Here is a 16,045-nt window from a genome sequence, read left to right as displayed (position 1 = left end):
ATTTAATAACGGCCTGAAAGCGCAAGAGTAGTGATGCTGGCAATTCAGATGTGCCAAAGAGAAGTTATTGTTAATCTCTTACTGTGCCTAATTTATAGATTAAACTTCATCATAGGTATGTGTAGATAGGAAAAAATGTAGTATGTATAAGGTTCGGTACTATTCGTGGTTTCAGGCATCCACTGGGGGTCTTGGAATGTATCTTCTGTGGATAAGGGGGTACTATTGTATTCACAATGCATATATCTGACGAAAATCTTGTATCCAAAATAAAGAAAGAATTCTTTGCAATCTATAAGGTAAATAATCCAATTTTTAAAATGGGGCAAAAGGGTTGAACAGACAAAAGGAATATAGGAATAGCCAATAAGCACATGAAAAGATGTTCAGTATCATTAGTCATTAGAGAAATGCAAATTAAAACCAAAAGGGAAACCACTTCACACCCACTAGAATGACTAAAGTTAAAAAGGCTAATAATACCAAAGATTGGCAATGGAATGAAGCAGCTGAAACTTTCACACTTGCTAGTCAAAGTGTAAAATATACTTTGGAAAACAGTTTAGTAATTTTTTATATAGTTAAACATACACCTACCCTGTGATGCAGCAATGTCCTTCTGTATATTTACCCAAGAGAAATAAAAACACATGTCCATGCAAAGATCCTACATGAATATTCATATTAGCCAAAAACTGAAAAAAAAAAAAAAAGTTCATCGTATTCACTCGATGGAATATTATTCAGGAACAAAAGGGAATGAACTACTGATACATTCGATGATGTGGATTAATCTTCACAGACATTATGGAAGTCAAAAGAAGTCAGATACAAAAAAGTAAACACTGTATGATTCCATTTATACAAGTTCTAGAAGAGGCAACACTAATTTATGGTGATAAAAATCACAGTAATGGCTGCCTCTAACCTTGGGGGAGACTGAGAAGGGACATGAGAAAATTCTCTGGGTAATGAAAATGTTCTATATCTTGAGAGTGGTATGGATTTCACAGGTGTACGCATTTGTCAAAGCTCATCCAATTGTACACTTAAAATCTATGCATTTTATTGTATGTGAATTAAACCTCAACATAGATGATGTAAATATATATGTGGAATTCCCTCATCGTCTGTCAGCCTGTGTTGGAATTTAGGAAGGGAAACCCCCTCCCTGAGTCAGCTCAGAAGAGGGCTAATCACAGTCAATGACCTGCCACCACCCGGCAGTTCATTGGCACCCCCAGAAGGTGTGCCCCAGCTCAAATCAGCCTCCTTCATTGTGACCTCAGGGCCTTTCTTATGGAATGCTGATCCTGCTGGTCTTGGCCAACCAGAGGGAACCTGGGCAAGCCACAGACCTGGGAGGGCCCCTCTACTGAGATACGTAGTGGCCAACCTTGCAGTCAGACATTTGGGTTCCAATCTCAGCAGTAGGCTTCTTTTGGAAGAGTGTGAGCTTGGCTAACTCACTTAATCTCTCTGAAGCTCAGTGCTCCAGAAAGGCAAGGAGCATTTGTCTTTGTATCTTCAGCGCCTACAACGTACATGTCTACTGAATGAACTACTGTGTAGTGCTGGGACAGGAAGGCTGTTTTACTTTTTTTTTACTTGTGAAGTAAAAGTGTTAGTTATCTGCTACCCTGAAGACAATGGTTCTTAACATTTTAGGGGATCACACACACCTTTGTGAATCTGATGAAAACTGTGTATCCTCTCCTCCCAGAAAAACACACATATCTACACCACATTACATATCATTTCCACATTTCTGGGAAGCCCATGGACCCTGAGTTAAGATCCCCTGGTTCTGGAGGGTGTCACTCAGCTCTGAAGGTTCTATCAAGCATTCTTGCAACTTGGCTACCATTTGTTCTGTAACTTATCTTTGCCAGAGCCTTTACTCTCACCACCCTCTGAGGATGGTTTGCAGATGAGGAAAATGAGGCTCAGAGAGGCCAAATGACTTGTCCAAGTTCACACAGTCATGGCTGGTGTTGAGATTTGACTTCAGGCTTGTGCCTTCTGATTCCAATCCTCCACTCATTACTCCAGGTGAGAATTTAGTCCCCTTCAGATGCTCTCTGAAGCCCAGGCAAAGGGTCCAGTAACTATAAACCTCTGTAGTGACAGCAGGAATGACTTTGCCCACATCCAGTCCTGGTAAGAAGATTCTGCAATGGATGAGTGACCCCAGGCCCATCCCAGGTACAAGCCTGAAGCCCAGGTCTAACATGTCATCTGTGCCTCGATTTCTCAATTCAGCCCACAGCCTGGGGGGTGGGTGTGGAGCAGAAGAAGGGAAGAGAAACAGAGGAAACTACTTATAAAAAGAAGTTTCAGATTGAGTCATAAACATGAGTTATAACTCAGAGAGAGGCTCTGGGGTAGGAATGGAAAAGAGAGAGAAGGTCCTTATGAGAGGGTCCCCTCTTGTCCCCATGGGGTGAAGATGCTCAGATGAGTTGACCTCTCTCCAGGCTCTGGATATGGTCCCATCCATTTAAAACAGGAGGGGAGAGAGAGAGACAGAAAGAGAGAGAGGGAATGGATGAAAGAGAGAGAGAGAGCGAGCGAGAAAGAGGGAACTGAGAGGTTGGAGTCTGTGCCTTGGGAAGAGGGAGTAGGTAGTAGTCATCACGTGTTAAGCTTCTTATGTGTCAGGCCCTGTGCTATTTGCTTCTGATGCATTACCTTGTTTCCCCTTTCACCAAAGAGCAGACACTACTATTAACCCCCATTTTAAAGATGGGGAAATCGAGGCAGAGAGGTTAAATGACTTGCCCAAAGTCACATAGACAAGCGGTCAAAACTGGATTCTAACTCAGGACTGCTTATACTTCAAGAAAAAAGTTGAACAACAAAACCAGGACAACCTAACCCCAGAGTCTGCACATAACCACAACTCTAGACTGCTTCCTATGTCCTGGTTGCTGTTTGCTTGTAACTGAGAAGCTCTGTAGATGCTTCACCCACCCTCTCCTTTAATGCTCAAAGTAGTAGCCCTGTTCGACAGTTGAGGAAAACTCGGAGCAGTGAAATGACCTGCTCAAGGTCACACAGCAGGTCAATGTTGGGGCTGGGGTGTGATTGCAGGTCCACCTGACTCCACATCCAGTGCTGTTCCCACTTCCCCCTCACTGCTGCCTTCACAAATGAGGTGGGCAGGAGTCGAGCAGGAGAGAATAGGTGGGAGCCCACTGCATGGCCCTGGGGAGCGGGAGGATGGACCACGAGGCCCTCTCCTCACCTCACAGGGTTTTTCTCTCTTGACAGCATAGCTTTAGCACCAACAATTTGCCCCACCTTCACTGGCGGTGGGGTGCACATTTCAATTTCCCTCCTGCTACTGTTGAGTCATATCTCCCTTGAGTCTCTTAGACTTAGTGAGAACCCCCCCAAAAATGGAAGCTACTCAGAAGACCTCAGTTCAAAGTGGAGGAACTTTCTAACTGTGTGGGGGACTGCCTTGTGATGTGGTGGAATCTCTGTCACTGGTGGTATTTGAGCAGAAACCAGATAACCATCCATGGGAGATTCCTGTAGTGGGCGGAGATTGGGTCTGGGCCTTTAGAGCCCTTCTGACTGTGAGATTTTATGAGTCACTGTGGGATGAAATTTAGCCCACACATCAGGGGTAGAGTGTGAGCTTTGGGGCCAGATAGACCTGGGTTCAAAATCTGGTTCAGCCACTTCCTTGCTCAGGGACTGTGGGCAAGTTTCCTCTCTTAGCCTGAGTTTCCTTGTAACAAGGTGGACATTATAATACCTACCTCATGAGATTGCTTTGAGTGTTAGGATGATGTATATATTGTGCTCAGTGTAAAGCAAGAACTCAAAAAATCGTGCCTACTATTATAGCCATTAAATGAATGGCCAAATCTCAGATTGGTGGGTTCTTTGGTGGCCTTTTATCATAGGATTGGGTGAGAGAATTACATCCATGTGTTAACCAAAGTACCAAATGTTTGAATACTTAACATATGTAGGAAACCAGCCTTTTCTCTGATAGTGCCTGTCTCAGAAATAATCATGGAAAACACGATGCATAAGTGGGTAAAATGCAAGAAATACTTAGGGAATTTGATGTCTGTGCCAACAATTGAGAATATGAACCTCTGACTCAGAGAGGACATATAAGATCATCTAAACAGTCCCCGACTGGGAACAGGAATCTCCTCTAAGATCTTGACAAGTCTCATTAGTTATCTGCATGTGCAGCCCAGGCGATGGGGAACTCACTACCTTCTAAGTCTGTCCATAGGAAACTCCCCAAATTTCTCAGCCTGTTCTCTAGTTTGCCAGCTGGGAAATGTAACTTTCTAACAACTACATTTTCTCATTGAGACCAGACCTCAGTGTTATAGGAACCTTTATGACCACATGGCTGGCAGAGGTGAAGAGTGCTAACCAGACAGGTCTGTGGAACATTTCACAAGCAGATCTCGGGCATTCTCGGAAGCAGAGAGGTGGTTAAGAGTGAGTTTCAGAATCACACGGACCTCAATTTGAGTTCTCCTCTGCCACTTAGCTATGTCCTTGGGCAAATCACTTAACCTTCAAGCCTCAATTTTCTCGTGTGTAAAATGGAATTAATGCTATCTACTTCACATGAGGATCAAATGAAATAAAGCATGGGAAACCCTTGGTGACCAGCACCTCCACATAGTGAGTATTTGTTTAACAGACTGGAGCCAATATTTCACGGGAAGGGGCATCCTACAGGGTGGGAGCTCAAGGATTGTTATTTGAGCCTTAAAGGGAAGAGGGACTAGGGAACTTAGGGATGTATGGATTGACAATTTGTTTCCGCAAGCCAGCTTATTTCTATTAGTGGGCTTTGCCCAGGGAGTTGGCACTCAGAGAGGGAAGTTCCTGGCTGAGATGCTGGCGGCCAGGAACTATGTTTCTGGAGTCCATTGAATTCTTGGGGGCTGTCCTGTCCTTGTGAAAATTAGAACAGGCTTAACTGTACAAGCAGCACTTCTGACCTTCCTAAACATAGTCATATTCACTTGCTCATTTGATCTTCAGGTGATGCAGTGACATGGGCATGACTTATGACCCCATTTAGCAAGTGGGGAAACTGAGGCTCAGAGAGGTGAAGTATTTAGGTTTTGGGGTTTAGCTGCTGAGAAAGCACCCATGGACTCCCACTCCACCCATCACCATTTCCTGGTTCTTGAATCTTCCCTCTGGTGCCTGGAGCAAGATACTAACTGCTCTGTGCCTCAGAGCACCAGCTTCCCTTCCTCCTGCCCAGATGCCTTTCCAGCCTCCTCCAACTCTGTGAGTGTAGTTTCTTTCTCTCTTTTTTTTTTTGTGAGGAAGATCAGCCCTGAGCTAACGTCCATGCTAATCCTCCTCTTTTTGCTGAGGAAGACCGGCTCTGAGCTAACATCTATTGCCAATCCTCCTCCTTTTTTCCCCCACAGCCCCAGTAGATAGTTGTATGTCATAGTTGTACATCCTTCTAGTTGCTGTATGTGGGACGCGGCCTCAGCACGGCCGGAGAAGCAGTGCGTCGGTGCGCGCCCGAGGTCCGAACCCGGACCGCCAGCAGCGGAGCGCGCGCACTTAACCACGTGCACCACTGGGCTGGCCCTGAGTGTAGTTTCTATGTTTCCCCTAGCACCATCAAGTCCACTGTTGCTGCATTCTCTCTCACTCACCCATTCAACAAACACTAGTTGAGGACCAAAATATTGTGTGCTGGGGTCTAGTGCTAAGTGCTTGGGGTACAGAAATGAACAAAACGTAGCCCACACCCTTGAGTTCACAGACTGGTGGGGAGAAAACGCATCATCAGCTGTTTCCAAAACAGTGTGATGTACAAAGAGATGGAGCATGAGGGTGTCTAGGGACCCCAAAGGAGGATTGCCAAAATTTGTCTGGAGTGTCCTAGTTGGCTTCCTGAAGGTGACATCTGAGTTTTCCTAAGGATGAGTAAAGTGAGCCAGGATGCGTAGCAGCAGAATCCAGTGGAGGCAGGAGCATGGCAAATTCAGGTTTGTGAGCAGTTTGGGGACAAGCTATGAGAGCTGATGCTGGGGTTCAGCGGGGCCAGACCACACAGGACACTGAGCGTCAGGCTAGGATGCCTGGGCTCTATCTTGTGGACAATGACGAGCCACATTCAGGCAGATGCTAGGTCAGATTTGTGATTCTACACGGAAGATGTTGGGGACACAAAAGACTGGAGGGAATTACTAGGCTGTGGCAAACAACAAAAATATGAGGACAGGGAGGATGGAGAGGAGGGGATAGATCCTCAAAATATTTAGGAGACAGAATTGATGGGGCCAGTATGTAGATTGGATGCAAGAAGTGGGGGGAGTCAGGGATGATGCTCAGGATTCCAGCTGGGATGATGGGGTCCAGGGTGGACAAGCTGGGGTGGTGGGTGGGACAGGAAATGTTGGTTTCACTGCACAGACAGGGGAACCAAGTCTTAAAGAAGTGGAACACACTCAAATCAGGGACTCAGCACTGGATGTGTCAGTGGGGTTCAGGAGGGCTCCGCAGCCCTTGGGGCTCCAACACAGCCTTCCTTTCTCCTGTGGGGAGGCTGCTAGCTCAAAACCCGCACGCCTAGGCCAGTTCTGAAGCTGAGCTGCTAGTGTTAGAATCTCCTTCCAGTATAACAGAACTTATTCACCTGTTAGGCCCTGGCTTTCTTCTCTGTAAAGTGGGGAGGTTGAGAAATAACAGAAGCAAAAGGCTCTGGTTCATAAGCCTTTGAATCTTGCCAGACTGGCAGGTCCCCGCACACGGGCTAGCATCTTGTAGTTTCCTTTGCCAGTTCATCCTTCTCTGTGCCGTCTTTAAATGCTAGTATGTGCCAGGGCTCAATCACAGTCCCCCTTTTCTTCTCAGCTCTCAGTCCCTCCAACAGCACTTCTCAAACGTGAATGTGCACACAAATCTTACATGCCGATCTTGTTAAAATGTAGGTTCTGACTGAGCAGGTCTGGGGATGGGCCTGAGATTCTGCCTCTCTCATAAGCTCCCAGATGATGCTGCTGCTCCACGGGCGACACTTTGAAAAGCCCAACCTCTTGGCTCTACAAACTTTCTCCAAACTAATGATTCCAAAATTCATACTTCCAATCCAGACCTCCCTCCAGAACTCCAACTTCTAATTACAACTCTTAGCTGAGATCTCTATTTGGATATTTAAAGGGCATCTCCCACAGAGTTCTCAAACATGCTCCTCCCCAACTTTTCCCTCAGTACTCAACAGCTCAAGTCAAAAATCTGGAAGACATCTGCGAATCTCCTTTTTCTCTACATCCAAACTGCCAGCAAGTGCTGTCTACCTCCAAAGCATATCCTGACCCTGTCCACTCCCTCCCCATCTCCACTCCCACCACCCTAGTCCAGGCCACCTCATCTCTTGTCCGAGCTACTGCAGTAGCCACCGACCTGGTCACCCTGCTTCCTGCTGGCCCTCTCCCCACAGCAATTCTCTACACATTAGTTAGAGCCATCTTTTAAAAATGTAAATGAAATCATGCCATTCTCCTGCTTAATTAAATTCTTTTAGGAGCTTACGTCTCACTTAGATCCTTACCCTGGCCTACAAAGCCCAGCATGACTGGCCCCTGCCCTCCTTTCCAACTTCGTCTTGTGCCAACCCCTGGCCCTGACATCACAGCCACATTGGCTTCTCTCTGGTCCCTGAGCAGGCCCAGCCTGTTTCCCCCCTGGGGCTTTTGTCCGACTCTGCCCTATGCCTCCCGGTCTCGGTCTTTGTCCTGACTCTGTCCTCTGCCTCATGGTCTTTGCTGGCCCCTTCTCATCACTCAGATCTCAGCTTCTGGGTCACCTCCCTCCAGAGGCCTTCCCTGATCACCACATCTCTCATCCCAATTTAACTCTGCATATGTCTTATCAGTGGCTGACCTTGGTTTGTTAATTGTCCATTTCCCCACTAGGAGGTAAGACCCATGAAAACAATGACCTTGTTTTCTGCTTGTTTCACCAGTGTCTGGAGCAGGGCCAGAATAAGTACTCAGAAAAATTTATTGTGTGAGGAAATGTCATTCCCTCTCTGAGCCTCAGTTTCCCCATATATAAAACACAGATAATAATATAATAGCATCTACCTCCAAGTTGTTAAGATTAAATGAGATACACGTGTAAGGCCCAGGCCCAGTGCCTGGCACTTGGTCACCAGTATGGCTAATAATACCATGACTATTATCAATACCATAATGGAATCCCCTGACAGGAACGTGTGGGCAGGGCCAGCAGGACTCCCACATGCTCCCCAAATGACGGGAGCTCCAAGCAGCTGGGCTAACTGGCCCTAGTCTATTACTTGTCACTGCCACAGCCTTCAACACCCGAAAGCAGAGAGAGGGCAAATTCAGGGATGGAAAGTGGAGGCGAGCGTGCTTCAACTCAACTGTAAGTTTATTAGAAAGGCCATGGACAGATGAACCCTGAGTTACCAGCTGAGGAAGAAATGAAAAAAAGCCCCTGCCCGTCTTGGCCTGCCCCACAGACCTCCTGTGAGCTCTGTCCTGTGGCAGACTCCAATGGAAGTCAGCCAAAAAGTGCTTTCCGGATCCTCCTCCGGGAGCAGCCCAGCCTGACTGCAGGGGACCCGCTGGCGGGGCCAATGTGGATGCTGGTGCCTGGAGCTGGGAGCCACGGGGTCTTTGTCCTTCCTCCAACAGGAAGTGGTTCCGGGCCTCCCAGCAGAACAGAACGGAAAAGGAGCTGACTGGGGATAGAACAAGTTCGCTAAACAGCCAAGGGCTCTGGAAGGTGATGCTGGACTGCCTCGGAGGTGAGTGCAGATGGCTACAGATGGCCATCGTGGGGGTCCCCAGCATAGGACCAAAGCTGCTCTAAGGAGTCTCAGCCACAGAGAGCCCTAGTGTGACTCACTGCCCCTCCTGGGGCTGCACTGGCTATTTCTGCTCCCAGAAAGGCAAATGGATCTTGTAAAAATCCATGGTGGTTGACGCCATTTTTCCTTAAAAAAAGATAAGAGTTTGTACAGTGAATCGATTTCAACCAGCAGAGCCAGAGCCAAGAAGAGTCCGTCCTGGGGAAGGAAAAGGCACTTCTCACACCCTCACTGGGGTGATCCGGGCTGGCTGCTTCCTGGGCACCTCGGGGCTCCGCTCCCTCTGGCCCTGTGACTCAGGCCTGCTCCCTCTGGGAAGTATGCTGCCTGTATTGAGCTAGCACCGCCCTGCGGCCTGCACATCCTGGCCCCTCACAGGGTGGTGGAGGGCAGCTTCCTCACCCGCCGCTGGGCCAGGATAGACGACTCAATGGGCTTCAGCTGAGGGGTGGGCTTGGAGCTGTTGAGCGCAGAGTATGTAGCTGCCATGGCTCCCTGGGAGAGAAGGTGGGAGGTCAGTTCACAGCGGTGGGAGGTAGGACATGTGTTCTAAGGCCAGGCCAGCCCCTCCCAGTGTTCCACAGCCCACCCAGCCCTTGTTAATCCAGCCTTGGTGGTCCTTCAAGGTCATTAGTCCTGCCCCCTCCATCAGACTGGAGGCTTCAGAGGACCCATGAGTGCACTGTTGACACCCTGCATGTTAGACTGGGGCTCCCTAAGGACAGACAGACATGGCATCTCCTGGCTCTGCCACCCAGGGCCCTTGCCCATGGATCCTTGGCCTGGGGACCCGGATGCCCAGCAGCCTGGGGTCGCGTACCTTCACAAGCTGCAGGTCCTGGTGGGATAGCTGGCTCTGGGGAAGCTTGTCTTTCTGGGTGATCCATGGGTGCTGCAGGACCTGCTTAGCTGTGAGGCGCTGGTGGGGGTCCACGTGCAGCATCTTGGACACCAGGTCCTGGGGGCAGAGCAGGTAAGGGGGTTGGTGGGAGGGGCCTGCAGGGGAGCAGACAGCTCTGTCCCACTGATGGGGAGTGGGAAAGGCAACCATCTCCTGCCATCTCCCTTGCAGTAGCCCCTGCTACCCATTCTCCACACCACTCCAGGGCCTCCCCGAGCACACGCCCTTCTTTGGGACTTCTTTCTGGAGTGCCCTTTCCTTTCTCTTTCACTTTCCAGAAGCCATGTAGGAAGGTGGGAAAAACCTAAGGTTGGGGTTGGGCAGATTCAGGTTCAATACTTGACTATTCTGCTCATCAACTGAGAATCCTAGGTAAGTTACTTCAACTCTCTGAGCCTCAGTGTCTCCTCTGAGAAACAGGGACAACAGCAATACCTGCCTCCTAAAGCTGACATGAGGTGGTACTGTTCATTAAGGGCTCAACCCAGTGTCTGGCACAGAGGTTCTCATAACTAGAACAAATGTTCTCTCCTCTGAGAAGGCCTGTCTGCTTGGTGTGGTCAGTAGCTCTGCTCCATGCCTCCACTGCCCATACCCCTGGACAGGAGGATCCACCTCTCTCTGCTGCCTGGCATCTCTGTTCCTTGTGTGCAAGCCTGTATCTCCCCCCATACTAAGTTCCCACAAGGCAAGAGCTGTGATTATGCAGCCCTCTGTCCCCCACAGGACCCAGAACACGGGAAGAGCCAGTGAATGATTGCCAAGTTGTCCAAACAAGGTGGGGGGGGGACGGGACAGTCGGCCTGCGAATATTCCACTTGGAGAAACATAGCAACATTCCACTTGGAGAAACAAGGCTGCAGGTCACCTCTTCGTGAACTGCTGAAAAGCCCTGGAATGGGACCCTGCCTCCCCACCCTCAAATGAGCCAAGTCCAGGCCTCACAGACTCACTTTGGCTGTCTCTGAAACTGTGTTCCAATTTCCCCCGCTGAGGGTGAACTTTCCACTGCCGATCCGGGTTAGGATTTCCTCTGGTGTGTCACTGGGTCCGTTGGCAAATGGAGTGTATCTGGAGAAAAGTCCACCCAGTCTGGGTATATAGCCTCTGGCCTCCATCCTGGGGCTAGGGGTGGGGTGGGGGGCCATGTCGCCCCCTTCAGACTGGGTGCTCCCAAGGGCAGCATCTTCCTCCTCAAGGTAGAGTTCCCAAAGGCAGTGCCATGTCCCTATCTTCAGACTTTTCTGAGGCAGGGCTGAGTCTCTCCCATCAGACAAGCACCTCCACAGCCTGTACGCTAGGGCTGGAGGCAAGGGCGGGGCGTTGGGCGGGGTGCAGGCTAGTGGGGCACTCACCCCGCCAGCATGGTGTACAGCAGAATGCCCAGGCTCCAGATGTCACAGCCTTCATCGTAGCCCTGGCGCTTCAGCACCTGGCAGGAAGGAAGGCAGGAGAGGGTGGTCAGTCTGAGGGGCAGTGGCAAGTGGCCCCATATGCTTGCCTGCTACTCCCCAAAGGGTAGGACAAAGGTCCCGGCCATGGGCTGGATCCTCCTTGGTGGCCTCCCAAGGCCACACAGACTGGAGTCCTGGACAGCGTGGGGACTCTGGAAGGGGACAGGCCTCCTGTGCCGGGCCCCCTCACTCTCACAGCTGATGAGCCTTGGCCACTCACCTCGGGTGCCACGAAGTTGGCAGTGTAGCAAGGTGTCATGAGGAGCCCGTTCTCAGCCCGCAGCTGCTTGGCGAAGCCGAAGTCGCAGATGCGCAGGCACTCGGGGTTCCCAGACTCGTCCACGTACAGGATGTTGCTGGGCTTGAGGTCCCTATGCACAACCTGGGGGCAGAGGGCTCAGATCAGCTCTCAGGGTGGGCAGACTGCTAGTGGCCCAGGTCAACCGCCAGGGATAGAAGAGTTAGGAAGACAGGCCCAGAGAGAGGGACAGAAGGACCCAGAATCTGGAAGGAGGGGAAGGGGCTGAAATGGGGCCCTTAGTGCTGCTGGTACTGCCAACTTGAAATCTCTATATCAATGTCTACGAGGCAGCTGTAACTGCACCTGTCCACACCGAACTCCTTATTTCTCCCCTCAAATCTGCTCATTGCACGATCTTACCTAGTAGCAACTCCATCCTCCCCATTGCTTCAATCATTCTCAATTCTTCTTTTTTTCTCATATTCCTCAATCAATCCATAAGCAAACTCTGCTGGATCTACCATTATTTTTTTTTTTTCAATTTGTATTTATTTATTTTTCCCCCAAAGCCCCAGTAGATAGTTGTATGTCATAGCTGCACATCCTTCTAGTTGCTGTATGTGGCACGCGGCCTCAGCATGGCCGGAGAAGCGGTGCGTCGGTGCGCGCCTGGGATCCGAACCTGGGCCGCCGGCAGCAGAGCGCGCGCACTTAACTGCTAAGCCACAGCGCCGGCCCTGGCTCTACCATTAAAATACATCCAGAGCCCAACCACTTCTCAGCCTCTCTACTGGCAGCACTCTGATCCCAGCCACCACCATCCCTCCCCTGGATTTCAGCAACCACCTCCTAACTGGTCTCCCTGCTTCCACCCTAGCCTCCTACAGTCTGCTCTAACCAGAGCAGCCGGAAAAATTCTGTTAAATGTAAGTCAGATCATGTCATCCCAGCTCGAAACCTTCTAAGCCTTCCCCTCTCAAGAGGAAAAGTCCTTACAATGGCCTCCGTGGCCCCACCTGCTCTCTCCCCTGCCCCTCACCCACATCTCTCACACTCTCTAGTCCTCTAGCCCTCTCCTTGCTCAGTTAGCTTCCGCCAAACCAGCCTCTTTGCTCTTCCTTCAACATGCCAAGCACACTCCTGCCTCAGGGCCTTGCACTTGCTGTTCCCTCTTTCTGGAATACTCTTCCCTCAAGCATCTGCCTGGCTCATTCTGTTGTTTTTTTCAGGTCTCAGTTCAAATGTCACCTAATCAGTGAGGCTTTCCCTGGACCATTCCAAACAAAAAAGCAATCACCAACCAGTACATTCACCAACCATAGCATTTTCCACCCTTTGACATAATATTTACTTGACTGTTTTCTGAATGCACCCACTGGAATGTAAGCGCCATGAGTGTCTTGCTCACTGCTGTATCCCAGCATTTAGCATGGTTCTGAGCACATAGTAGGTATTCAATAAATATCTGTTGAATGAATGGATGAATGACACTCACTATGAGGCCTTAAGCAAATGACTTTCCTCTGGCCCCCATTTGCTCACATCTGTAACCTGAGGGGGCTGAACCGGTCCACTTTTCATCCTCCCTTGCTCCCTCTCTATGGTTCTATTCATAGTCACTCCTCTATCACCTAATTATCCACTACTCTCAGATCTCTGACCCTAGCCCAGAACTCTCCTGAGTCCAGGCTCATATAGCTGCTTACCAGATGGCAACCACTGATTGTTCCACAGACCCTCAAACCCAACGCGTCCCAGACTAAACTTGTTCTCACCTTCCTACTCTTCCTTCCATGAGCTAATGGTACTTTCTTGGGGACTGCCAAAAACCTTCAACGGCTCCCTATGGCCTGCAAGATAAAGCCCAAAGTCCCCATCCTGGTGTGGGAGGCTCAGCTACCCATTCCAGCTGCATGGTCCACCACATCCCCTCAAGTGCCCTGAGCTCAGGCCAATGGGGGCTCCTTTGGCCATAAATAACTGTATCTCTCTGTGGAATGCCTGCTCACCTCCAGCATCTAGCACAGGGCCTAGCACAGAGGACTTTGTGCAAGGAATGAATGAATCACACCTCTGAAACATGTAAAGACCTTTCAGGTTAGATTAGTTGAGTCTCACAGATTAGCTGGCTTTATGAGATGGTCCTTTCATAGTTCCAGGTGAGCCCTGGGCCCTCCAGCAGGTGCCCACGAGGCGGGGAGATTGGAGGGGAGACACGGCCCAGGACACTCCACCTCTACAGAGGGAAGAGTGCCAGGTAGATGAGGAGGAAAGGGTGACACTGGCAGGGTGGTCCCAGCGACACACTGCAATTGTATCCAAGCCCTGGGGAAGCCCCTTCCTGGGCAGTATCTGCCTAGCTCCTTGGGCTCTCTCCTTTATAATACAATCATATGGGCCAGAGGACAAGCCCAGGCCCTTGAGAATGTACACTGTTCTCTCTTCCCTGCAGAGGGCCCAGCCAAGCTTCCCAGGGGTCAGGGACGCTCAGCCTGGCTGAGGACACCAACTACCTAGTACTAATGATCTTCCTGGTTTACAAAGTACTTTCCAGGCCATGGTCTCACTGGGGTTGCCCCTCATACCTCGGTAAGTGGGTAGGGCAGAGATTGTTGGTTCCATTATATAGAGAAGGAAACTGAGGCTATGAGAGGAGAATTCACTTGCTTGTGTAAGTAACAAGCAGAGGTGAGACTTGAAACCCGGATCTGACCTTAATTGCACGGTCTTTCCAGGTTAGGGTGGCACCAATGATACTTTTGGGAAACAGGGATATGGGAGTTTTCCATCTTTATCCTGCCCTATCACAACATAAACAAACTCCTACAGGTAACTGCGGCTCACCATGGAAGGCAGCCCCACAGGTGATCTTGATACCTGCTGCTCAGGTGTACATGTGGGTGGGGCACATAGTCTCACATCTCACTGCACTGAAAAGCGCAACAGGCTGGGCAAGCAATGAGCGAAGCCAGGCTGGGAGGGAGCCATGCCAACCAGTCTAAAGGGGCAGCTGCCACTTACTCCAGCTGACAGTCAACATGTAGCAGCTCAGGCCCAGGTTTCAAAAGTGGCCAAATTACCAAACCAAACCAAACCAAACCAAACCCAAAACAAAAACACCCCACATCTTGCAGGCCAAACAAAATATGTGTGCAGGCCAAATGCAGCCACTGAGTCAATAGGCCATGGCCTTTGGCACAGTTGTGATTTCAGTGGGAAGTCAGGCAGGCCAGAGTGTGAATTCTGGCTTTACCGGCAGTAGCTGTGTGATCTTGGGCAGGCCACTTAACCTCTAGCTCTTGGTTTTCTCACCTGTAAAATGGGGCTGATAATAGTGCTCAGCTTCCAGGGCTGCAGGAAGCAGCATGTGAGTTATGTACCAAGAATATTTAGCAGAGGGCTTGGAAATGGCAGCTGCTGTCATAGTAACTCCAGCTCTCCCTGGGGCTCAACCCTACCATCACGCTGGATGTTAAGATACAGTGAGTGCCTGTTAAGAGCACTTAAAAATGAGAGGACAAGGACAGGAAAATTAGAGGACAGATGCTGTCCCAAGCAGCACCTGATCACACATAATTCAGGAGCACAGACTCTGGAGCCAGATTAGCTACGAGACTTTTACTTACGCTCCCAGTGCCTCAGTCCCCTCGCTTGGGAAATAGGCATAACGATACTTTCTTCATAGGTCTGTTGGAACAATTAAATGAGTTGATATGCAAAGTGCTTAGAACTCTGTCTGGCCTGTGGAAAGTGCTGTGGTGCTAGCTGCCATTAGCAGCCCCAGCAGCTCTGTTATCATCAGCATCATCAGACGATGTGCATTTAGGCGCCTGCGACCAGACAAAAAAAAAAAAAAAGATGAAATTCTGCTATGAAATACATCTGGTTAACAGAGAAGCCAAAGTGTGACTCTCGATTGAGTTCTCAAACAGGCTGTCCCTGGCATGCTGGGGCTCTTATAGAAACATGAGGGAAGCCAGAAACTTAAAAGGGCTCCGCATATTAAACATAGAACTCTTGCAAAATAAGATGAAAAAGGCAGACAACCCAATTTTTAAAAATGGACAAGAGACTCAAACAGGTATTTTATAAAACAGGGTATCCAAATGGCAATAAACACATGAAGAGGTGCTCAACTTCATTAATCATCAGGGAAATGCACATTAAAACCGCTATGAGGGGCCGGCCCCGTGGCTTAGCGGTTAAGTGCGCGCGCTCCACTGCTGGCGGCCCGGGTTCGGATCCTGGGCGCGCACCGACGCACCGCTTCTCTGGCCATGCTGAGGCCACGTCCCACATACAGCAACTATGAAGGATGTGCAGCTGTGACATACAACTATCTACTGGGGCTTTGGGGGGGAAAAAAAAATTAAAACCACTACGAGATACCATTCCACATCTACCAGAATGCCTATGATTAAAAAGACAGAAAATAGGGGCCGGCCCAGTGGCGCAGTGGTTGGGTTTGCGCCTTCTGCTTCAGTGGCCCAGGGTTCGCTGGTTTGAATCCCGGGCGCAGACTACGCACCACTCATCAAGCCATGCTGTGGCAGCATCCCACATACAAAAAATAGAGGAAGATTGGCACAGAT

The 16,045-nt window shown here is 49.6% G+C and overlaps 1 protein-coding gene across 5 annotated transcripts in view; it reads right to left on the bottom strand.

Moving 5' to 3' along the window:
• Positions 1-8,397: 8,397 nt before the first annotated feature.
• Positions 8,398-16,045, bottom strand: part of RPS6KA1 (ribosomal protein S6 kinase A1) — a 52,373-nt gene continuing 44,725 nt past the window's right edge. For all 5 annotated transcript variants that reach the window (XM_058553329.1, XM_058553326.1, XM_058553330.1 and 2 more), the window contains 5 exons: positions 11,433-11,594; positions 11,114-11,190; positions 10,712-10,829; positions 9,678-9,815; positions 8,398-9,352 (listed from right to left, as the gene is read on the bottom strand). In XM_058553329.1, the coding sequence (XP_058409312.1) occupies positions 9,230-9,352; positions 9,678-9,815; positions 10,712-10,829; positions 11,114-11,190; positions 11,433-11,594 (618 nt within the window). In that variant the 3' untranslated portion in view covers positions 8,398-9,229. The remainder of the gene's footprint in view (positions 9,353-9,677; positions 9,816-10,711; positions 10,830-11,113; positions 11,191-11,432; positions 11,595-16,045) is intronic.

This window comes from Diceros bicornis, chromosome 13 (assembly GCF_020826845.1).
Source record: "Diceros bicornis minor isolate mBicDic1 chromosome 13, mDicBic1.mat.cur, whole genome shotgun sequence".
In the NCBI taxonomy this organism is placed as follows: Eukaryota; Metazoa; Chordata; class Mammalia; order Perissodactyla; family Rhinocerotidae; genus Diceros; species Diceros bicornis.
Note: the sequence above shows the minus strand (reverse complement) of the source record. Positions and strands in the feature narration are given on the sequence as shown.